This window comes from Euphorbia lathyris, chromosome 10 (genome assembly GCF_963576675.1).
Source record: "Euphorbia lathyris chromosome 10, ddEupLath1.1, whole genome shotgun sequence".
In the NCBI taxonomy this organism is placed as follows: domain Eukaryota; kingdom Viridiplantae; phylum Streptophyta; class Magnoliopsida; order Malpighiales; family Euphorbiaceae; genus Euphorbia; species Euphorbia lathyris.
The window spans coordinates 23,822,860-23,847,922 of NC_088919.1; the positions used below are offsets into that span (position 1 = coordinate 23,822,860).

General features: G+C 39.3%; 1 protein-coding gene across 2 annotated transcripts; it reads right to left on the reverse strand.

The window, feature by feature from the left end:
- Positions 1-1,794: 1,794 nt before the first annotated feature.
- LOC136208518 (cleavage and polyadenylation specificity factor subunit 3-II) lies at positions 1,795-24,767 on the reverse strand. 2 transcript variants are annotated; one of them, XM_065999445.1, is made up of 14 exons: positions 24,647-24,767; positions 24,345-24,522; positions 24,183-24,238; positions 23,457-23,574; positions 18,731-18,804; positions 15,513-15,649; positions 7,280-7,343; positions 6,519-6,584; positions 5,169-5,238; positions 4,611-4,715; positions 3,732-4,014; positions 2,681-3,636; positions 2,182-2,592; positions 1,795-2,078 (listed from the first exon to the last, which is right to left on the reverse strand). In XM_065999445.1, the coding sequence occupies exons 2-11, from the start codon at positions 24,430-24,432 to the stop codon at positions 4,010-4,012; spliced, it is 783 nt and encodes a 260-aa protein (XP_065855517.1). In that variant the 5' UTR covers positions 24,433-24,522; positions 24,647-24,767; the 3' UTR covers positions 1,795-2,078; positions 2,182-2,592; positions 2,681-3,636; positions 3,732-4,009. The 2 variants fall into 2 exon arrangements, with proteins under 2 accessions (XP_065855517.1, XP_065855516.1); XM_065999444.1 differs by having other exon boundaries at positions 24,183-24,255; positions 24,647-24,761.
- Between the last annotated feature and the right edge of the window lie 296 nt (positions 24,768-25,063).

The following is a 25,063-nucleotide window of genomic DNA, read 5'->3' on the forward strand; positions in this document are numbered from 1 at the left end:
TGAGCTCTTCATCATCGGTCCATAATGTTGCCTCATCGGGTAATGTTTATTTGATAAACCCAACTTGTTTTGTAAATGTTTTGCAATCTATAGTTCATTTACACTAAACAATGTCTTACTTCACGTGAATGCAGATGGAAATAGGTTTTATGGTTGTGACTTCGTACATGCCGATAAAATAGTTGGCATAATTAAGCCATACGTCGAATCATATTACGACGTGGTAGGTGATGGAAATTGTGGTTTCCGTGTGGTTTCATCCCACATTTTTGGTAGCGAAGATTCGTGGCAGGCCGTTAGGCATAACCTTAGAAATGAAGTAATTGCTAACCGTTGTATGTATGAAAGAGTGTTTGTTGATAGTGTTGATGCAGCTAATCATAGGATAGGTTGGGACGGTGTAGGTTGTACGCCGGAGTATTGGATGCTCATTTGGGATGACTTGTGGCTGATTGCTACATTGTATAATGTTGTTGTCATGTTTTTCGGCTTCGCGGGTGGGCAGACATTACAGTCTTGTGGTACTGTCTTACCCTTGTATGCCGCATCCACTACTAAAAGACCAGCACGTGAGATATGTATAGCTCATTTAGGGAATCACTGCCGACACTATATACGTTTAAATTTATCTCCTATTTTTCCGGTACCCCCTATACTAGCATAGTGGTTTCAGCACTGTGCTCAAAGCGTTGTAGGATGGGACCGCTTCTATGAGGATAGGAGGGCACAATGGACCAGATTAGCTAACATTATGGGATATTAGTAATTATTGGTATTGTGTATTTTGCAGCATTAACATCATTAACAGTTAATTATAGTTTCGTTATAGTTATTAACGGTTATGTTACAGTTTCGTTATAGTTATTTACAGTTATGTTACAGTTTAGTTACAGTTATTTATAGTTATTTTACAGGTTTGTTGTGAAAGAGTCCTGTAAGGTTCAGTTATGTTACAGTTTAGTTATAGTTATGTTACAGGTTTGTTGTGAAAGAGTCCTGTAAGGTTCTGGAATATTACAGTTAAGTTACAGTTATTTACAGTTATGTTACAGGTTTGTTACAGATGAATCATGTAAGGTTCAGTTATATTACAGTTTCGTTATATTTATTTACAGTTATTTTACAGGTTTGTTGTGAAAGAGTCCTATAAGGTTCAATTATATTACAGTTTAGTTACAGTTATGTTACAGGTTTGTTGTGGACGAGTCCTGTAAGGTTCAGTTATGTTACAGGTTTGTTATGAAAGAGTCCTGTAAGGTTCTAGAATGTTACGGGTTAGTTACAGTTATTTACAGTTATGTTACAGGTTTGTTGTGGATGAATCCTATAAGGTTCTGGAATGTTACAGTTAAGTTACAATTATTTACAGTTATGTTACAGTTTTGTTGCAGATGAATCCTGTAAGGTTCTGGAATGTTATAGTTTAGTTATAGTTATTTACAGTTATGTTAGTTTAGTTATAGTTATTTACAGTTATGTTACAAGTTTGTTATGGACGAATCCTGTAAGGTTCTGGAATGTTACAATTAAGTTACAATTATTTACAGTTATGTTACAGGTTTGTTGTGGACGAATCCTGTAAGGTTCTGGAATGTTACAGTTAAGTTAGATTTAGTTACAGTTTTGTTGCAGATGAATCCTGTAAGGTTCTGGAATGTTACAGTTTAGTTACAGTTATTTACAGTTATGTTACAGTTTTGTTACAGATGAATCCTGTAAGGTTCTGGAATATTACAGTTTAGTTACAGTTATTTACAGTTATGTTTATAGATCAATTCTGTAATTCGTACAACTAATAATAGTACTAAAATACCAATTCTGTAATCCGCACAACTAATAATAGTACTAAAATACGTCGAAATATAATTCGTACAACTAATAATAGTACCAAAATACATACAAATATAACCCATACAACTATAATAAAAATACTAATATACAGTCATAAATCACTTGGCCAAATGCCAAGCACCCATAATATGCTCCAACGACTGTCTCCACACAGTCGCAACATCCTCATCAAGATGACTCATGTGATCCAAAACACCTTCACCCCAGGTAGCTAAATGACTAACCCACTGTCAAAAGAAAAAACCAAAAACTAAGTGAATATCATTTCATACTTCAGTCAATATCATTTCATATTTATAGATCAGTAGAGTAAAACCAAAAATTACTTACAATCTCACTGTTCGAGCGAGTATAAACAGTCGGTCTGGATGCAACAATCTAAAGAAGTAGACGAGGGTGTGAATGGCGGGTGTACCAATGCATGTACTGATCCTCACAGACCGATGGAGTACGTGCTGGAGTGGATAGAGACAATCTAAGCACAGCCAACTGGGGAAACGAGTCCCAAATATCCTGCACCATCACAGCTGGCACCTCTACTCGATACTTCAAGCTGGCCTAGGGACGTACGGCCTTGAACGGCCTCAATATCGGTCTGGGGATGGTTTGCTCGTATCCAAGCTGGCGAAGGCATCTTCCCGGAATGTACGGCTTGATCACATCCCGATATCGTATCCATCCGGCGTATACCATCCTTAGGGTACCCGTAACGGCATCAGGATCATACTGCATCCACATCACCTACAGATGTATAGAACTACATTAACACATACAAGTAATACAAATTTGTTTTAATTGCACATTATTTATAATTATATTGCAATTGTACCTCATCTGCTGTCAATCTATCAATCCGGGCGCGAAATGCTCTCTACCGCTCATCGCTCTTCTCCATCGCTATAGATGGCCACATGGAAGCCCTAGGAAGATCCGGGTCCACTGTAACTCCCTCCCGATGAGGCCTGAAGCAAGGGAAGTACTCATAAATCCATGCCTGAAGCAATGTCAGACAACCCGTGATCTGCCCGACATCTCCTCTGGTAGCAATACCAATATGACGGTATAGATATGCTAGTGCAGCCGATCCCCAAGAGAGTCCAACGGCTCCAGCTGCCGAGTCCAGCATCTCTAACAGGCAGGAAGGTCGGATGCGGTCACCACTCTTGTCTACGAACAAGGTGGAACCGAGCATCAGCCACGTCCAAGCGATAACCTGTGTGTCGGGAATCCGATCACCTCTACAATAGTCCATGACGGAAGCGGCTTGTATACCGCCAGAGAAGTAGTGACCGACCAGCAACTCTACCCAAGTCATCCCAAACAAGTCCATCACGCAAGACTGAAGCTCCTCCGTACCCGCCTCAGCAGTCACCATGGCACCATCTACGGGGATGCGCAATATCTCCCACACATCATGCATCAGAATGCTCATCTCACCGAACGGCATGTGAAATGATGACATGTCTGGCTGCCACCACTCTACAAATGACGTGAGTAGAGGAGCATCTATGTGACTGTACATGATACCAGGTAGATGGAACAACCCAGATGACTCCATACGCGACTGAATCACCCTGGAAGAACCATTGTACCATAATCCCAGCTTCAAGCAATACCCTGATTTGGTATGACACCTAAGGACGCCCCTATCCTGACCGCCCCAGATAGCACATGCAACATGTCCCAGAAAGCTCGGGATCATAGCAACATCAAATAGACCCCCGGGGACCGGGGCCTTCACAACTCAGTCATCATCTGTAGCACTCTTCGAGCGCTTGTTGCTACCTGAAATTACAGTAAACGATTTACAGAAAATTTTGGTATATTTCTTAATAATCACGAATAAAACAAATAATAATAAGCACATTTAAATTTCTTACCAGAAGACGATCCTACGATAGAAGAAAATCGTCCGTCTCGACCCCTCGTCACGACGCCAGGAGGTGCTGGGATAGTATCAGAACTAGGAGGAGGCATAGAGTCATCTCCGTCCATCTCTACATCAGTCGCCACATCCTGACCTCCGACACGCTCCTCTTATGCAGCATGTGCCCTCTGGGCGTCCGCCATGAACTGCTGCTCCGTCCGCAGCCGCCGAGCAGAGGTAGTAACAACACGTGAGGATGTATGTTTGGGTCCAGAACCCGCCTCAACAACATCATCCTGCAAATTATCGAAAAGGGAAAAGTACAAAAATAAACCTTGTGGTTACACCTATTTTCGATCGGCACCCGTGTGGTTTAAAAGTTTGTAAAATGGTACCTTGAGGTTCATTCCGTTAGCAAACACAGACCAAATTGACTAACGATGTTAAAAGTCAAAGGGAAAAGAGTTAATTTAGTCCTTATATTTATTTGTTTTATAAATTAACCCCTTATTATCTAATTATCACAAACAAACCCTAAAATAAAAATTAAAAATTAAAAACACCATATTCTCCATCTCTTTTTAATTTTTTTCTTTCTCTCTCCTCTCTAAAATCAATTGAATTTCCATGTCTTTCTAAATCTAATCTTTTACAACTCTAACTCTAGGGTATAATTTTCTAAAGGATGCCCAAATCCTGGGATATAGAACAAATGAAATTTCTATGCCAGCATCTATTTCATTCTAGACAGAGAATAGTTAAATTGAATTGTCAACTCCTATTCTTAGTAGTTACTTTGTTCCCCTTGATACCATGCCAGAAAACAAAATAATCATATGCACTCAAAGACATCATTATTCTGTGACATTCAAGTGTTATCTGCACGAAGTACCATTTTTAAAATCAAATGCATTCTGGGTAGCATACGACTCTTTGACCTTCTGACTAGTCCAGCCAATGAGCATCTTGTAATACATATTAGCCTGAATTGTCAAACCTGCAAAATTGCATCCATATCACAACCATAAGTTATCAGAAACCATATCTGCAAGGGATACAGGAAAGACCGCAATCCTGCACCAGAGAATAACACAATGAACAAGCTACTAAATCTCTATTCTGGGAAGCAGCAAGATGTTTAGATGAGATTCAGAAAAGATTTAACATTGAAACACTTGCTTGAAAAACACATATATCGGCAACCAGAATTTATAAGAAACACAAATAGTTAGAAGTATATTTCTTATCATATGTAGAGGCTGTTCTTAATTCCCTCCGGCTTTATCCCATGTTTACAATTATGAAAATGGAACAAATTCTGTAATGTCACATAGATACTTCGGCAACAGGATAAATATGAAAAGAAAGGTATTTTGATGATTCAGGAAAAAGTATTTGACCAATTAGACGTGTTTAAATATGTAAAAGTGAATTCAGGAACAGAGCATACCTGCTGAGAAGTAGATAGGAACTTTTAGGTTCATACGCTCCCAGTAGTCATCCAACAATATACAAAGTTCCTGAATAGAAATTTATAAAATTGTTAAAACAAGGTTACAAACTAGTGCATAAGAACTTGACACAGTCAAGACACGTGAATATTAAGAGTTCTAACCAAAATAGATCTATAAATGATCCATATACAAGCCAACCAAATAAAGAAATATATAAATGAAAACATAAAATGCATGCTCAACTCAAGCACAAGAGAGTAGAGTAAAAGCCAAAGTATTCAAGTATGTATAATCACAACCTAACACCAACTTTATGACTGGCTGTCAGGAAAAGAATTGAAGGAGAAAGGATCGAGGTTTTGGCACTAGATAAGGTAAGCTTAATAGTTAGAAAAACAATCTATGTATCTAAACATGACACTTGACCTCCTGGTCAAAGTTACTCCTTTTAAAAGTCCATTTACCTGTAAATGATGCACTCATCATAAATGGCATGTTTATAGAACTATTACAAACAGAAAACATATTTTTTTTTTCAGAATAAAAAAACTTAAACTTATTGCTTCTTCCTTCTTTTTTTGTCCTTTTCTTGCTTTTACTCTTCTTCTCCTAAACTACCATAAATATCGCCACCAATTGGAACTAACACGACTTGAATGCAATTACCAAACAAGAAAAACATAGATCAAATATTTTTCCAGAAAAGTCTAAGCCTTGTCACATTGGCATAATATCCAAGGGAACAGTCCAACAATAACATTCCCCAAGTTATAGACACCTATAAGGATCTCAAAGTTCCTCACCATAATATATAACAAATCCTATTCATACCCATCAAAAACTTCAATATCTGAACTAAGAGGAAATGCTAGGGCCGGACATCTATATAGATGGATTTTAAAAAAGGGAGAGAGAGAGAGAGAGAGAGAAGGGGGTGGTTGCAAGCGAGCATAAGCACTGAAAGTTTAAATGGAAGCTTGACATGAATTTTATTTTTTCCTTGAGAATACTGAAAACTAAGTAGTAGAAAGATGATGATGTTTCTATAATAGTACAGCATATAATGTGTTGGGGGATCTCCACCAATAACAGATTTGCAAAATTCTCCGAACGAGATTTAAGGCAATAGATTAGGTCTTGAATTCAGTGGTCAACAACATGTAAAGATCCATCATCCAGAGGAAAACCTGGGGCTTGAAAATTGAATTGTTTGATTCAAATATATATTTGCTAACTAGGTTAAGAAATACGATCCTTGAAACTTTTACCAATAAGGCATAAAGTTAAACCTCTACATGCTGGCAAATATAGTCTAAGAGAAACTCAGAGATATGTCGATAAAATACCTGAGCTCTTCCAAGCGCAAATGTAGGAATAAGAACCTTTCCACCACCAGCAATGCATTTATGAACCTGCATTAAATAGATTTACAAAATAGTGATACACTAACCTAGAAATATTTAGCCTAGAAAAGAAAAGAAAAGGGATAAGGTACCAAAATAGCCTCAAGATTTTTGGGAAGAGCCAATTTAGCCCCAAGGTACAAAATAGAAATACTTTAGCCTCAAAGTCTGTGAAATGGTGCAATTATAGCCCTGGGTAACGGACTTTACTCCTCAACATTTATGAAATGGTACCAAATTAACCTCAAGTTCCATTACCCAGGGCTATAATTGCACCATTTGGCAAATGTTGGGCTAAATTGGCAAATCCCCAAAAACTTTGAGGCTATTTTGGTACCTTATCCCAAAAAAATATAATGCATTGGTATATTTCTAATATGAACTTGTAGGTAATAGAAATAATGCTTAGTACCAGTTTACTATCTTAACTTAAGTGAAATGACTCCTCTAGGCAAACCAAGGTCCTATTAGATAGGCAAATACAATTTGTAAATTCACTATACCTAATCTTTTAGAAAAGTATGATTCCATATATTAGAAAATGGCAAGAAAAGCAATAGGAAAGCATATAGTACTCTGTAAATACATGTGACTAAAAGACACAAAATCCCCCTATTAAGAACTAGAAGTGAAAAGAGGGAAGGAATAACAGGAAAAAACTATAAAACACAATATGATTGAGATTGATAGGTCAATTTACATACAACTTTCAAGAATTCCCTCTCCCGAGCATATTTGGAGTCACGTGTAGTTGTTGCATATGTAGACCTACCGGAAGTATAAGATAATAAAACCTTCATCAGAACAAACATGATTTTGTAAAGATCAAATATAATGCCTATTAATGCAGAACATTATGGGCTATATCATAGGTTTGTACTAGATCAAAAAATGAATATAAATTTTTGAGAACTTTCTAGTTAAAACACTTGAAAAATCCATATTTCCTGATATAATGTCACCAATAATTTCACCTACTACAGAGAAACAACAGAGGACATTTAGTCCGAATCAAGATTTCCTTTCCAATGAGGCTGAACAGGCAAACCTCACGAAGCTCAAAACTGAAGGGAAAAAAAAAACATTGCAAGGGTTGATAAACCTTATGCATAGAAGGGGCGATGAAACCAATACTGCATCAATTTTTTATGCTCATTGGGATCTGTATACAAGATTGGATACGAAAGAAGGGGAAAGAGACATATATAGAATTGCTCGGATGAGAGATAGGAAGACGCGAGATCTCGGAAAAGTTAAATGTGTGAAGGATGTGGACCAGAAAGTCCTAGTTGGAGATAAGGATATCAAGGAACGATGGAGGTCCTATTTTGATGACTTATTTAATGGAGATCGCAGACAAGATGTTGGAGATATAAGTATCCATCACGATATGATAAATCATGAATGCCTGCGGAGAATTCAAAAGGGTGAAGTCAAAATGGCATTAAGTAAGATGAAGTTGAAGAAAGCAGTAGGACCTGATGGCATCCCTATTGAGATTTGGAGATGTTTGGGAGAAAGAGGAATCGAATGGTTGACGACGTTCTTCAACAAAATTTGGAGAAACAATAAGATGCCATCAGAATGGAGGAAAAGTATCTTAATCCCTTTGTATAAGAACAAAGGCGATGTCCAAGATTGTGCCAACTATCAGGGAATCAAATTAATGAGTCACACTATGAAACTTTGGGAGCGAGTGATCGAACAAAGGCTAAGGAGGATGGTGAAGATCTCGGAAAACCAGTTTGGCTTTATGCCGGGAAGATCAACTATGGAAGCCATCCATCTAATGGGACAATTAATGGAGCACTACCGAAATAAGAAGAAAGACTTGCATATGGTTTTCATTGACTTGGAGAAAGCATATGATAAGGTACCAAGGGAAGTACTTTGGTGGGCCTTGATAAGGAAAGGCATTTCGCGGAAATATATTGACATCATAAAGAACATGTATGAGGGAGCATGCACGAGTGTACGTACTAGTGTTGGGAAGACTGAAGAGTTTCCTATTAAGATTGGAGTGCATCAAGGTTCCGCACTAAGCCCATTTCTTTTTGCCATCATTATGGATGAACTAACAAGTTCACTTCAAGATGGTATACCATGGTGCATGCTATTTGCAGATGATATTGTGTTGGTTGATGAGACGAAAGAAGGAGTGGAGAGGAAGTTGGAACTATGGAGACAAACTCTAGAATCTAGAGGCTTTAAGTTGAGCCGAAGTAAGACAGAATATTTGGAGTGTAAGTTTAGCGGCCATAGGAGTAGGGAGGCAGGGACAATCCCCCTAGATGGGAGAGTTGTTCAGGCCTCGGATTGCTTCCGGTATTTAGGATCTATTATCCAAACGGATGGAGAAGTAGATGGAGATGTTGCTCATAGGATTAAAGCGGGTTGGTCAAAGTGGAAGAGTGCTACGGGTTTCCTTTGTGACCCCGGCATGCCTAATAGATTGAAGGGAAAATTCTACCGGACGGCAATTAGACCAGCATTGTTATATGGTACGGAGTGTTGGGCAGTGAAACACTGCCATATCCATAAGATGTCGGTGGCGGAGATGCGTATGTTGAGATGGATGTGTGGTCATACGAGAAAGGATCGGGTGAGTAATGAAATAATTAGGACAAAAGTAGGGGTCACATCTATTGAGAATAAAATGAGAGAAAACCGACTAAGGTGGTTTGGCCATGTGAGATGTAGAGCGCTTGATGCGCCGGTTAGGAGAACCGAAGAGTGGCAAAGGGATGTAGTGGTGAGGGGTAGGGGAAGACAGGAGGGTGATCGAGAGTGATATGAGTTTACTGGGAATTGAGGAAAATATGGTAGTGGATAGGACGGAGTGGAGGGCGCGAATTTGTGTCGCTGACACGACTTGATTTCACGGTTTTATATGATGGTTCATGTTAGCCGACCCCGAATCATTTCGGGACTAAGGCTTTGTTGTTGTTGTTGTAATACACAACAAATGCCAAGCCAGAGCATGGACTTGGGAGAATCAATCTTTAAACAAAAAAGAGAAACTCTTAACATTTATCATTTCTGCATGATGCGTTTCGCTGGAATCGACTACTCAAGATTAGCAAGATCTATCCAATCAATTAGCCCATGTAAACAAGGACACCTAAAAACAAGTTTAGATGGCTAATATGTTGTTTTAAGCAAGTTCAGTAGGGATTTTAATTCATCTTGGCTCATTGGGATGACCTAGCCGCCGTCGCCCCTGGTTTTCCATCGTTTCCAATGGCGAATCTCTCGCTGACGGAAGATCATGTCGACATCAGAGTTCTCTTCAATCCAAAGCTTCGTTTTGAAGCATCCTCTCTAGCGGTGGATACACCCCCTTCCGGAAATCGTTAAACCTAAACCGCCGTCTTTTTCCTCAATTTTACGAAGGAACCCCACGGTCAATCCCACGTCGACGGCAACGGTTTCTGACCTAGGCGGAATTCCTTCCATCCGAATCTCCCAAGAAGCTTACAACAGGCGGCTATCACTCTGTGAGCACTCTCTCATCGGAAGATTGGTCCTCTCCAAAGGGGATTCGCCGTGGAAGGTCGCTGCACTCAAGAAAACTCTCACATCAGCCTGGGGTCTGAAGGAACAGTGGAGATTGATTTCGATCGGGAAAGGGTTTTTTCACATCCTCTTACAGTCGAAGGAAGCTAAAGCAATCGCCCTAAGTAAGGGCCTTCTGAAAGTCAAACCATGTACCTTTCGTCTGCAGCCATGGAAACCGTATTTTGACCCATTTGCTGAGAAATCAACACATGCGCAGGTATGGGTTCGACTTTACGCTTTGCCCTGGGAGTACTAGGACCCGCAAATCCTTTCAGACATTGCAAAAGGCCTTGGTGGCTTAGTTCGATTGGATAGAGCAACCTTGGAGGGGGATTTCGGGCATTTTGCTCGATTACTGATTGACGTTGATTTAGCAACTGATTTGCCGGTTCAGTTAGGTATTGATTGGGAAGGTAAGCAATTCTGGATTGACGTGGTTTACGAGAAATTGCCCAGCTTGTGTAAGGTTTGTTCAAGTATTGGCCATATGGCCTATGAATGCCGTCAGAATAGAAAGCCGGATCTCAGAGATTGTAAGAAAGTGGACTCTGAAAGGCAGAAAACTAGGCCTCCACAGATCGAACAGGCAGCCAAAACAAACGCCACTGAGACTTTGGTACCTGTCACCGCCATCACAAGCAAAATTGTGAACGCCTTAGAAGTTAGGCAACCGGTTGTGACAGAGGAGCCCGGGGACTCTCCAAGGAGGGAGAATCCTAACGAGACGGACTACTGGGATGAGGAGTTGGAAAAGCCAGTATCCCCAGGGAATTCGAAAATCTGTGTGCAGACAACTAATAGCCCTTCAGTAAGCTGGGCGGACCAAGTGGAAGCCGAGAATAATGAGAATCGGGAATGGGAATCAGTGGTTTTTGAAACAGCGCAAAAAACACACGGATACAGCAGAGAGTCAGACAACTCGTCTAAAACGGATAAGTAAACTCCCCGCTCGCTTTAAATGAATGTTCTGTTTTGGAATTGCAGGGGCATCCACAATTTGGAAACCCAACGTTACCTAAGGAGCTTGTGCCTTTCTCACAAGCCGGATTTATTATGCATTGCTGAGCCTATGGTCACTCTGGATTCGATTTGTGCTCGTTTTTGGGATAGTTTAGACATGGTATTTATTGCCGCTAATCAGAGAGAGCGTATTACTCCCTGGCTTTTCAAGTCGACTATGGTTTCTTCACCTGTTTCTTTTGTTGCTCGCCATGAGCAATTTATCTTAATTAATTGTCCGCTTAGAGGAGGGAATCATTATATCTGTGTGGTCTATGGCAATATCTAGGCTAACCGGAGGGTTAATATGTTTCATGACATTCTAGCGTTGCAACAGTTGAATAATGGTAGCTGGATGATCATCGGAGACTTCAATGCAGTTCTTGGGTCTCATGAAAAGACTGGCCGACCCCAGCTAGCAGCCCTTGTCGTGAATTTCGTGAGTTTGTGGACGGTGGTGAATGGAGGGAGGTGCACACATCGGGATCCTTCTATACATGGTCAAATGGGAGGCAAGTTGCGGCTCGTGTTGATAGCAGGCTTGACAGGGCATTGATATCGGGGAATTTCAGTGAATCTTGGTCCTACAACTGTTTGACCTTGGCTCGTCATCATTCTGACCATCACCCTATTTTGTTCAGATTTTATCAGGCAATCAATCGAGTTTCTCGATTCCGCTTCCAAGCGATGTGGGTCTTACATCCCGAGCTTAGAGATCTCATTCGCGATCACTGGTATGGCGATCATCCCCCCCTCGGTCCGATGCATCTACTCAGTCATAAACTGCGGGGCTTGCGACCTTTACTCAGGGCCTGGAATAAGGAAGTCTTTGGGCACTTTGACTCTAACATTTTGGCCACGGAAAACAAGCTAGCGGAAATTCAAACTCTTATATCGGATACTGGCATCTCTGAACACCTTCACTCACAAGAGCTGGAAGCTCATGCTCAACTGGACCATTTCCTGTTACAAAAAGAAACATACTTGAAAGAAAAGAGTAAGGTAACCTGGCTTGCCTCGGGGGATAGAAATTCTACCTTCTTTCATAGAGTCGCCTCCCAACGCAAAGCCTCTAAGGGCATTCCAGCCTTATTAATCACGGACTCAATCTCGACAGACCAAGCGCAAATCGCGGATCATATCACACAGTACTATGCTGCGCTTTTTTCAAGTTCGACGGAGACTCCTGTGGATCTCTCGCTCGTTGAGAGCGTCATCCCGCGGGTAGTGTCGGATGAGGCTAATACTGAGCTGCTTCGCCCTCCCTCTTCCGCTGAAATCCGTAAAACGGTCATGGGTATGAAAGCTTGCAGTGCGCCGGGACCTGATGGATTTACAGGTAAATTCTTCCAAACATTTTGGGATATCGTAGGCGTCGATGTGTGTAACATGGTCCGTGGGTTGTTTGAGAACGGGATCGTAACCACGGGTTTAAACTCCAACCTGATGGCCCTGATCCCTAAGGTTGAAGGGGCTTTGAGAATTGAACAGTACCGTCCCATCGTAATGAGCAATTTCTGTTTCAAGATTATTTCTAAGATTCTCGCTGACAGGCTCACCCAAGCGGCTGGGGATATCACTTCACAAAATAAGTTTGGCTTCGTCATGGGTAGGAGTATACACCAATGTATTGCAATCGCCTCTGAGGGAATAAACTCGATGCAGAAAAATTGTTTTGGAGGAAATGTGTATCAAAATTGATGTTAGGAAGGCTTTTGACACCCAAAGCTGGGATTTTCTGATGGCTGTCCTTCAGGCTTTCGGATTCGCTCCACAGTTGAGAACTTGGATCAGAAACATTGACTTCAGCCCGCGTTTCCATCTTAAGTGACACTGGTTCAACCGGTTATTTCCCTTGTTCCCGTGGGGTCAGGTAGGGCGATCTGTTATCCCCGATATTGTTCAGTCTGGCGGAGGATTTTTTAAGCAGGCTGCTACTTCAATTGGTCTCACAAGGTCAGTTAATTCCTTCTGCATATTCAAGAACTAGCTTAATGCCCACTCATCTCCTCTACGCGGACGACATCCTCCTATTCTGTAAGGCTTCTCTCTAATGTTAAGACTCTGGCTGAGACGTTTGAACTTTATGGCAGAATTTCGGATCAGAGAGTAAACTGGCAGAAATCAGAAATTTTCTTTGGTAAGCATATCGCACCTCGCCGACGGAACAGACTGGCTGAAACGGCGGGTCTGAAACTGGGTCAGTTACCGTTTGTCTACCTGGGCGTCCCCGTCTTTGTCGGCGCACCACGGACCCTGCACCTCCGTGGGATAGCTGACAAAATTAAAGGAAAGTTTGCGCGCTGGAAGGGTAGCGCCTTATCCATGGTTGGTCGCCTAACGTTGGTCAAAGCGGTCATAACTGGTTCTTTCTCACATTCGTTCATCGTCTATAAATGGCCTTGAAGTCTTCTCAAGAATTTGGGCCGCTGCATCAGGAATTTTATTTGGTCCGGTTCGATCACAAGCTGGAAGCTCATCACGGTCCCTTGGATGTTTGCACAAAGCCGATACGAGAGGGAGGGCTCGGTTTAAAAAGGCTTAACTTGTGGAATCTTGCTCTTATTGGGAAGCTTGCTTGGGGTATTAATGCGGAATCTTCACTCTGCTTCGACCTGCTCCGTTCTAGGTTCTTAAACCCCACGGGTCTCCCTAGAAACGTCCCTGCTCTTTCATCGATTTGGAGCTCAGTAAAACATGCTTATAGCCTGATCCATCATAACTGCAAGTGGTTGATTGGGAAGAACTCAAAACTGAGCTTCTGGAACTCAGAGTGGATCCAACCGACGGTAGCGGATAGGGAGGGGTTATCGTTGTCGGAGCGAGCTAAACAAATTGAGGGCGTGGCGAAATTCCGTGATGGGGATTGCTGGTCCCAGCTCCCTCCTTTGCTCCCTCATGTTTTTGACGCTATTAACAACATCCGCGGTAGCAGCTATCAGAACGATACTTGCATTTGGCATCCTGCTACTGACGGGCGTTTTGCAGTGGCGCTATTCTATAAATGGCTACAACCTCCTCCGCGAACTCACCTGGTGGCAAACGTCTGGCAAGCACACATCCCTCCTTCTCATAGTATGATATGTTGGCGCGTTGTTATGGGTCGTTTGCCTACACATGACCTACTGCAGAAGAAAGGTTTAACTTTGGTGTCCTGGTGTTGTTTCTGTTGTCATGAAGTGGAAACAGTTGACCATATATTGCTCCACTGCGCCTTTGCGACTGAAGTCTGGAATGGCATTTCAGCGCTCTTTGGCCGAGGGTTAGCTAGCAGAACTTCTTTGCAGGAGCTCATCCACCACGCCCTCACATTTAAATTCAGTTCTCAAATCTTAGCTCTTTGGCAGAGCGCGCTGGTTCATGGTATATGGGTCCTTTGGAAGGCGCGCAACGCGTGCCTATTCGACAATGTGCCTCCTAACATTCATGTCTCTCTCAGGTTACTCTGGACACAAATTCAGCAATCTGATTTGACTGGTCGTGGAACGGTCTGGAACTCAACTGTCGAAAGGCAGCTTCTAGGTTCGTTGGCGCTGTCCCCTCGCCTGCCGTTGGCCCTAAGAATTATCCCCGTCAGTTGGCAAATGCCCCCCAGGGGTGGATAAAGGCTAATACGGATGCCTCTGTTCTGTTGTCGCCCCTGTCATCTGGCTGTGGCGGAATATTCCGAGATCACGTTGGGCGTCTCGTGGGTGCGTTTGCCTTCCCGTCACATCTGCAATTCGCTCACATGGCTGAACTGCAAGCTGCGATTGCTGCCATCAGACACGCTCACTCTCGTGGATGGCGTAAGCTTTGGCTCGAGGTCAACTCTACTTTCGTGGTCTATTGCCTCCGCTCCAAGACGGCGGTGGTTCCCTGGCTTCTCCTTGAAGATTGGTCCAATTGTCTAACCTTGGCTCGTCAAATGAACCTAGTGGTCTCGCAGATTTACCGCGAAGGGAACCAAGTAGCAGATGCGCTCGCACGATTTGGTCGTCTAAGCTCCACGGACCGATGGTGGGATACTATTCCAGATTTCTGTAATAGTTTGTTTAGGTTTAATGGCCTTGGTCGTATTTCTTACCGTTTTGTCAACCTAGTTGGGATTCCTCTCTCCGTTACCTCACCTTTAATTTAAAAAAATTAGCCCATGTAAACGGAATAAGAAAACTATACCATTTTATTCTTTTATTATTTTAAATTATTTGAACTTTTCAACTGAAAAATCAATGTCAACAGCAACAATTAAATGATTGAAATTGCAAGTCTTATTTAGTGGCTGAATCAGACTTTTGGTTGTCTTAACATCCAAACTTGGAAACCCAGACATGATTATATATGTAAGATCATAGTGAAGCTTTCATAAGACGATTTTGTACAAAAAAAAAAATCACATACTCTGTTATGAGAAGGTCCAGTTGCAGTCGATCAATTTGAGCTGCTCCAAGGTGTCTATCTGGGGTCATATTATAGTCTCCTGTGTACACCATAGAAGAGTCCCCCACCTTTGCATAAAACATTGCAGCTCCAAGAACCTAGAAAACAAAATGAAAGTGCAGAAAGATTCAAGTATAAACATAAGAAAAGACCATGAAATTACAGACCATAGTTTCAATCTCAAATTTCAAATTATTTTGAATTACTCAAAAAAATTTGGTCCGTGAGCATCAGACGTACATGATATGCTCAACAAAGTGTACAAGAAAATAGGCCACAGCAACCCCAATTGATCATTAAACGCATGTTGAAGATGTACTACTAAGGAGTTCTGGCATTATTTCATACATAGTAAACTTAATCCTCCAATAACCAGGAGGGCTGGTTAAGTTCTTGAATGCCAGATAAAGCATTAAACCTGACAAAAAGGGACGTTATGAGTTGCATTGCAATACAAATATTTAAACGTCAACCATACTATCCCAAAGATAATATCTAATTCCAAGCCTGAACATGACAAGAAGAATAAATTATTTCCTGAGAAATCTTAATTTTACAGAATAAAACATATATATGTGTATTGCTCTTAAATAAAACATATTCATGTAGGCTCTTAATCTACATGGTATCCCATGTATTCTAGTGTATTACATGATCTGTTACAAGATTCTAAGTCCACTTAATCTCAGGTCAGTTGGAATTCACTTACTGCCTTTAATCAGGGGGGCCGAATACCGCTTTTTCATCTGCCTACTGGTTATTGATTCAACTGATTTTTATGTTCTTTTACATCTGTTATTTAAAAGTATGAATTCCCGCTAAACTTTTGCATCGGTTTTGTACTTGAGCTATTTTTTATTGTTTCCATTCTGGCGATTTCTGCAATACTACTCTTTCTAAAGTTGTTGTCGGCATCAGATGCATGCAGGAAATAAAAGTGGGAAGATTTTTTTAAAGACATTCTGATTAGTCCCCTGCCATACATGTGCATGTAATAATGAAATCTTATTACCAATATCCTTCAGCTAATGTCATTCTGATTCGTATTAAACCATTTCAGGATTCTTATTCTTCATATTGTTTTGGTTTGAAACATTGAATATGATTTTACTTACGGAATAGAAAATGATGTTAATTTAAGGCTGCCAAAAAGCTCAAAGATGTATGTTAATTACTTTTGTGAGGATTGTATGAGTAATTTATCTATAAATAACACGGAATGAGTTTATTAATGAAAAAGACTCTGATGGGAATAAAATTCAGGTTTCATGTCGAAAGATGATCATTTACGAAACAGATAGAGATGAAAAGAGAAGCAAAAATGTAGAAGAGAAAGAAGCGAACCACATATGTCAAATACCTACAATTGAAGTTCGATAATGCGTATGATTGGGCAGAGTCCGTTTGGGACTGTTAAGTACTTCTTACCGCATTTTGGTTCGTTTTTCTCATACAGATTTCGATAAAATGTTTTGTTACAAAGTGACAAATCTTCATGTTCTTCATTCCATTTATCTATATATCTCTTATTTTCTAATCTATGTTAACCTGAGTGATTTGTAATATAATATTTTTATTGTTGGATGCAGTTGTTGGGTTTTACCAAATACATATTAGTTTCTTCATGTTTTCAGTAAAATGTTTTGGTTTCAAATTTTCAGTTTGAGAATGAGAGGTATTGAATTAATTGTATAAAACATTTGTTCCAATTTTTAATTTATCTTTTGAGAGTGTGACACATGGGCAATTAGTGAGGTGTTGAAAATATACAACAAGAACAACAACAAAGTCTTAGTCGCGAAATGATTCGGGGTCGGCTAACATGAACCGTCATACAAAACCGTGAAATCAAGTCGTGCCAACGACATAAATTCTCTCCCTCCACTCCGTCCTATCCACTGCCATATTTTCCTCAATCACCATCTTCCAAGTTTACTTAGGCATTCGCCTACCCCTCACCATTGCATCCCTTTGCCACTCTTCAATCCTTCTAACCAACGCATCAAGCGCTCCTCGTCTTACATGACCAAACCACCTTAGTCAGTCTTCCCTCATTTTATTCTCAATAGATCTAACCCCCTACTTTCGTCCTAATTATTTCATTACTCACCCGATCCTTTCTCCCTCCATTGTTTCCTTAGATCTTCTAAATCGTTTCTTCTTAATTACATTTTCTAAATCAGTTTTATATATTTGAAAGTTTTATGTGAAGGATATAGGTAAAATAAATGGAAGATTGGGCAATTGCTCAGAGAAAGGAGAAAGAAGAGCAAGTAGAGAAGATGTGAAAAAAAAAAGAATTTTGTTGCCAAAATGCTTGGATTGAAAGGGAAAGGAAAACTATAAGCTTTGTTCCCATCGTTGTCACTCTAACAATCACAGTAAAAATTGACCAATTATGCCAAATTTTTATTTTAAATATTGATTTTAATTTCCAAGGCAATGGTAGTTTTGTTTACCTTTGTCTTCTATTATTTAGTTAGTAGAACAATTATTGAGGCAGTTGGTTAAACAATATTATATTACGCAACCCGCTCATTGCGCAGGTCTTCAACTAGCTTACTACTAGAAACATTTATACCTGGTCAAAGGCCCTGAAACTAAGAGAACAAAGAAATTCTGAAGTGAAAATCTTACTTCAACAAATTATTTAGGCTTAATACATCAGCAGATCCTCTAACTTGTCAAAAAAAGCAGATTGGCTCCCTGAACTTAGCTTGTGTTTTATCAGGTTCCCAAATTACTTAAAGTAACCTATTAACCACCTGAATTTGTTTACAGTGAACTATTAACCCCTTGAACTTGCTTAGAGTGATCTATTCGCCCTGTGAACTTGCTTAAAGTGATATATATTTCAATTTTTCCAAATATGTAAAAATATTCAAAAAAAAAATTTAAATAAAGGTCTAATTCATGATTCTAAATCTATAAAACAAATTAACTTTCTACTTTTTAGACTTTTGTGGTTTTTCTATAGATTTAGAGGGTTAATCATGTCACTTTAAGCAAGTTAAGGGAGTAAACGAGACACTATGTAAGTTCAGGGGGCCAATCTACTTTTTTGGACAAGTTCAGGGAGCTCTTTATGTAAATTAAGCCAATTAAATAGATGCATCTTCTTTTATTTCCGAAAAAGAATGCCAATCAAATATCCACTGATTAAGCTAAAACCATCTTACATGACCAGCATAATAAGCACGGATTTGAAGATCTTTGTCAACCAGCACAGTCTGCTTCAGGTCCACTGCTATGACTGAAATGCAAAATAAAATAAAAGCAACATAGCTTAATCCATAGAAAGTGGAATTTGCAAGCAAGGCATCTTTAACAGACAAAGATCACTAATATTCAAAGCTTCCCACATCAGCTACAGCATGTTCACAGCATAAAACTAAAAAGTCAGTTGATTTTATGGATTCCGACATAAGCCAAAAGGTTTCAATTTGTAGTCCTAGTTTGCTAGAATTTGGAACATGTTTGATAACTACACTCATTCTGGTACACTAGATATCCCAACCTAATTGGAAAGACATAAAAAACAGTAAGCATGATAAACTAGATTCAACTTATTCATTTTTGCATTCACATAAATTGCCATATTTCCTTTTTTAATAAATGAGAATCTAAGCAAAGAATAAGAGTGTTTGGAAACCCCATTTTGGATAGAATTCAATTCAACTGAATTTTGTTTATCAAAATTTTATGCCTTGATGCAAAAAATATTAAAAGAAATGAACGAACCCTCTCACATTTAAAAGTAGTTTGTGATGTATGTCATGATTTTGTGAGAATTCAGTTGGGAGTGCTTTATGGAGAACACTAGCTCAATTAGCAATTGAATTCCACTATATTAAAAATGTTCTCCAAACATAGGAAATGATTTGGTAAATGAACTGAACTGAATTATGGTAAGGAAATTCAGTTCTTTCATGCATGGAATTTGTTCCAAACAAGGGCTAAAATGTTAAAGGAGCCTGACCAGTATCCTTTAAGAACCATTAAAATGATACCTCATTACTACTAAACAGGCGACAATCAGGACAGTTGCTAACCACAGTGATCCCTAGAAGCCATGCACATGTTTCAACCTACAGTAAGGTGTCACGTATTGGGGCAAGAATAAAATGGGAATTAGTTAGGTAGTTATTTGCTTTAAGTTGAAGTTTTATAATTGCTTTCACAATCTGTTATTTGCTTTGTTTATTGCTTTAGAAGTTTGTTAGAAGTTAGTTAGACAGCTGTAGGTATTACAGTTGTGTGTTTTGTCCCTGCTGCCACATTGGGAGTACCTTTTTCTTATATTAAGTGTCATGCCTTTGTAAGGAAAATCATCAGAAATCTTAATGAAATTTCATTCCTCCTCCTCTCCTCTCTTCTTCCTATTCGTCTCTAATTTTCTCCTGTCTTCTTCTACTTACTCTTCTCTAAATCCTATTTGTTCTAATCCTTGCCGTCATCAGAAAATCTTAATGAAAATTTATTCCTTCTTCTCTGCTCTCTTCTTTACTCTCTTCTTCCTACTTGTCTCTAATTTTTCTCCTACCTCCTTCTCTTCTCTAAATCCTAATTCTGTTCTAATCCTGACTGTCAAAAATCCTAGTTCTGACATTGGTATCAGAGACCTCCTTCCTAGGTGATGGCAGCCATGGAAGCTACAGCTGGGCAGTTTGGGTAGATGCAAACTCGAATTTGAAATTTCCATTTTGTTCATTCTGAACGGAATCAACGTTTTGAATCTCTTACAAGAGAAAATTCACTGCTTCGTAAAAACCAACAAAACTCCCATCGTCCCTTGAGGAACTGATTCACAAACCCTACTTCTTAGCTAAGTTAATCCAAGGAGCTTCATCATCCAACCCACCTTCTTTGGGCAATCATAGCCATTTGAGATGCAATCTGAGCAGCCCAGAAAATTCCTTCCAATTGTTCGATGCAGTGCCTGAGAGGAAGATAGAGCTGGAAGATCCCTATTTGCAAGGCAAAACAGAGAAGATGGTGGAGCAATGTTCCCAGGTGAGGCAAACAACGACTGTAGTGACTTATGATCAGTTTGAAGCCCTTAAGCTTCAAATGGAGAAGGTAAACCCCACCAGTACCGAGTCTTATATCATTACTGGGCAAAAACTTGAACTCCGATCTGCTGGGAGATCTTACTGCCCAATGGAGGATCTGAAACATAAGCCAACATTCATATCTCCAATAACTACTATATCTTGGACCCAAAACACCCCAAGCAATCTGAAACCTCCACCAACTCAGGTATCCAATAACTACTATACCTTAGACACAAAACACCCAACACAAACTAAAATCCTGCCTGAAACCAATCTGCCTCCAGTGGTCAAACAGAACTCCAGACCTCCTACTTTCACTACGAAAACCCCTGGCCCATGTTGGAATTGTAGGGAGAGAAAATTTTGCGGGTCAACAGTGTACCCCAAAGAAGCTTCACATGATGAACATGGAGGAAGAAGGGGATGATACATAATTTGAAGGATGGGCTGGTTTTGATCCGTCACGAAGCCCAAGAGCATTATATCCAAGTGAGATTATATCAGACTTTGCTTTCTTACCTATTGGTGGTGGGCCAAGGAAATGTGTGGGAGACCAATTTGATCTTATAGAGTCAACAATAGCCTTAGCTATGTTGCTAGGGTTATATGAGCAGAAAGCTAGGAATTTGATTGGTGTTGTTGAAAACAAACAAGACATTTGAAATCCAGATCGCAGAGCATGAAAGAGACAATGGAAAATGCGGGTGGGATGTGCTGTTCAAGCCTTATAGTGGTGTTTCAATGGTTGCTAAACCTTCTACCTACCTGAATAAGGGTGTTAAGATCAAGCATTCTTCATATGATGATCTGAAAACTAACACTGATTCTAAATTCAAGTTTGATGACACAAATATCAGGGAAGCAATTGTCAAGTCCACTGGTTTATGTATCAAAAGCAACTCGTGGACCGAATTCCAGGCTACTGCCGCTTTACATTCTGGAAAAAGTGAATTTGAAACACTATTGAGTTGCAAAATCAAATCAGGGATCTCATTGAAATTCTTCCAGCATCTATTGGAACAATTACCAATTCTTTTAATGTAGAAGTTACTTGGCCTAGTCCAGCAGTTGTCCTTTCATCTGTTGAGTCTGAAATGAAAGAAATTCTTGATGCAGCAGGGATTAATTTTGAAAGCTTTTCTGGGCCTTCACCTATGATGCGTCCATTCAATGGAAGGGAATGTCAGCCCTGGATGCCACTTGGGAGGATCAGTCTATGTTGGCAGCACAGTTCACTGCCTTTGTACATTCTTGAGGACAAGAATGCTCAAAAAGGGAGGGGGGAGGGGTATTGTCATGTATCAGATTAAGATTAAAAAGGAACTTATTTAGGTTGTTATTTGCTTTAGAGTTTAAGTTTGATAATTGCTTTGTTTATTGCTTTGGAAGTTTGTTAGAAGTTAGTTGTAGGTATTACAACTGTGAGTTTTCTACCTGCTGCCACATCAGTAGTACCTTTTTCCTATATTAAGAGTCATGCCTTCGTAAGGAGAATCAGAAATCTTAATGAAAATTTATTCTTTCTTCTCTCCTCTCTTCTTTACTCTCTTCTTCCTATTCCTCTCTAATTTTTTCCTATCTTCTTCTACTTACTCTTCTCTAATCCTAATTCTGTTCTAATAATATGCTTCTCTTTCTCGAGTGTATTCATTTTACTATGCTTAACAGAATGAGCAAAAATAGAGGCATATGCAGGACCTGAAGCACAAATGTGTGTCTTTGTACTTTTCTCCGCCTTTCTAGAAAGCATAAGTAATAATCTTAGACAAACTGCCCTACTATGAAGAAACAAAATTTAAAAAATATATTCTAAATCCCAAGGCTATAGGAATCAGTTTTAAACTTCAACGCAATATTAACTACTTAGTAACATGAAAAGATCCCCCAACCCTAAATTTCATAGCATCAAGATACCATAGTTATCTAAATTTTGATACCATCAATATTTTCGCATATCTATCTGAAGATCATTTGCAAACAAATTCAATTCTTGACCTGGACAATAAAGATTGCAAGGGTTTCTAGTGATTTCCAGCCAAATGCCAAATAGATTTAGAAAATGAATGTGTTGTGGACACATGAATAGGATCTCGTCACAGGTCTATTCACAGGAAAATTCTCTTGATTTTGGTTGTGTTCCCTGTTCTTCGAAGGATCTATCTTTGAGACTCGCCACCCTAACTCCCTAATGAATTTTTACTCAAGATTAACCCTCCCCCTCTACTGAAAAGTTGATGCCACTTATAGGAGACAAGAAGACATTACAATAGCAACGAGTTCTTACTTGGGAAAAACTACAATCCTATCTTTTCCTAAAATATTGCCTAAATAATAGAAAAGTAATTGTTACGTAAATAAAATATTCTGCCTAAACAAATAACAGAACATTTTTTGCCTAAATAATAGGGAAGTTATCGCCTAAATAATAGGAAAGTTATCGCTGAAAGATACAGTGTCATAACAGTTTGCAATGTGAGTCTAGTTATTAACCATGTTCCAAAATTCCATTATCAATCAGACTTCACAGCATATTTTACAGAATGCTTGACAGGTTAGAAGGTTCACACTAAGATCGATTGGTTAGAAAAGTTTATCCCTAACTTTAGTATAGATGTCCTATAGTGTCAGTCTGTCAGACACCCAAGAATTCTGTAATAAGAATCAAGCTTCAGCAATTTAAGAACAGATCGAAACAATACTGATTATCAATCTCATTCGAGACAAAGAAAAAAACAGCTAGTAAAAGTCATATTAGATTACGGTAGACCTCTTTAATTACCATGTATTACCTGAAGTCAAAAAATTCACTCAGGTTAAGGAGTATTTCAAGGAAAGAATAAATTTCAGGTACCTTTCTTCATACATTCTGAAATATTATCAGTAGTAAATTGCTCTTCCTCCCCCCTCCTATCAACCATTACTTTCCGATAGTCCTCCAACATCAAAGGAGACAATGCTTTTGTAGGATACTGCAGCAAAACTATTGAGAATTATAATATGGACTTCTGACTCCAATAATTGAATTCAAATCTTATGTTCCCATCATAGATATCAGATCAGTCAAATATCACACAGCCAAAGAAAGAACCCATAAAATGAGGCAAAAAAAAAAAACATTCATAAAGGCCATAAATTACTACATTAGTATCCACGCAAAATTTCTATCAATCCAACATCTAGAGAAAAAGGATGAAGGAAAGTGAAGCACTTTTCTTCAGGGCAATGATCTTCAATTCATGATAAGATTTCACCCACTCAATACACATGGTAGGAGCAAAACTAAGTTTTCTTATGTTTCACATGACACTTGACCATTTAAGTTGCTAAACTTGGCAAAATGATATATAGGAATATGAACGATCAAACCAAATCCCAAAATTCCATTTCCAAAAAGGAATTAGTCACTTCTTGAACTAAATGAAAAGTAAACCTTACTACATTTAAAATAGCAAACCAAAGAACCCATGACAAGTTCAGCATCTTTTTTTTTAACGATCTCTTCACAATTCTTTCTCAAGTTAAATTGTTAATCTTAATCACAAGCCTAACTTTTTATCAAGCACCATAGAGACATTACCGTCATGTAGACTGGTCCTTTATACCCGCAAACTTCAGTGAAGTAAGGAAGAGCACCTACATGATCCAAATGGCTGTAACCAAACACCTCACATCATCAAATAAAAATCAATTGCGTTGATCTTCCGAAAGAGAAAAAAAATAAGGCAAGGATAATGATTACAAGTGGGTGATGATAATGCAATCAAGGGCACTATCAAAATCAGCAGATTTAGAGATAAGTGAGAAATCGGGATAGCGGCGGTGATCATCGTGGCCCATATGCATTCCACAGTCAAACATTATTCGTTTACCATTGATTGACACCACAACACAGCTTTTGCCCACTTCTTGTCCAGCACCTAAACAAGGAACACACTTGGTATAACTTTACGGGATATAATTTCCTCATTAAAAAAAAAGCTTTATTGAATGTTAGTAAGGAATGGAAAGTAATCAAATAGAAGAATATGGGAAGAACAATACCAAGGACGAGGCATTCAATGGCCATGGCTCCTCCTATCGACTTGAGAAACTTGGAGAAGTGTAGAAGTACCTTGGTCCAATACTTCTTTGTGTCCTCTATTTGGAACTTCTTTCGTTTTTTCAGCTTCATCAGAACAAAAAAAAAAAAAAAAAAAAAAATTTAAGGCCCAGTTTGTTGTGCAGGAAAGTATTTTCTCAATTTTCCACTATCTGTTTGGGCAGAAAAATAAGTGTCAAGTCAATGGAAAATAAAGGAAGAAAAAAGGTAAAACATTTTCCCAAAAACACACGTTTAGAGAAAAATGGAAAAAACGCTAAAAGTGTAAAAATACAAAAAATATGAAACACGAAAAAACATGAACAATGTGAAAACGTTACAAAACACGAGAATATGAAAAAAAACCCGTAAAAAATAAG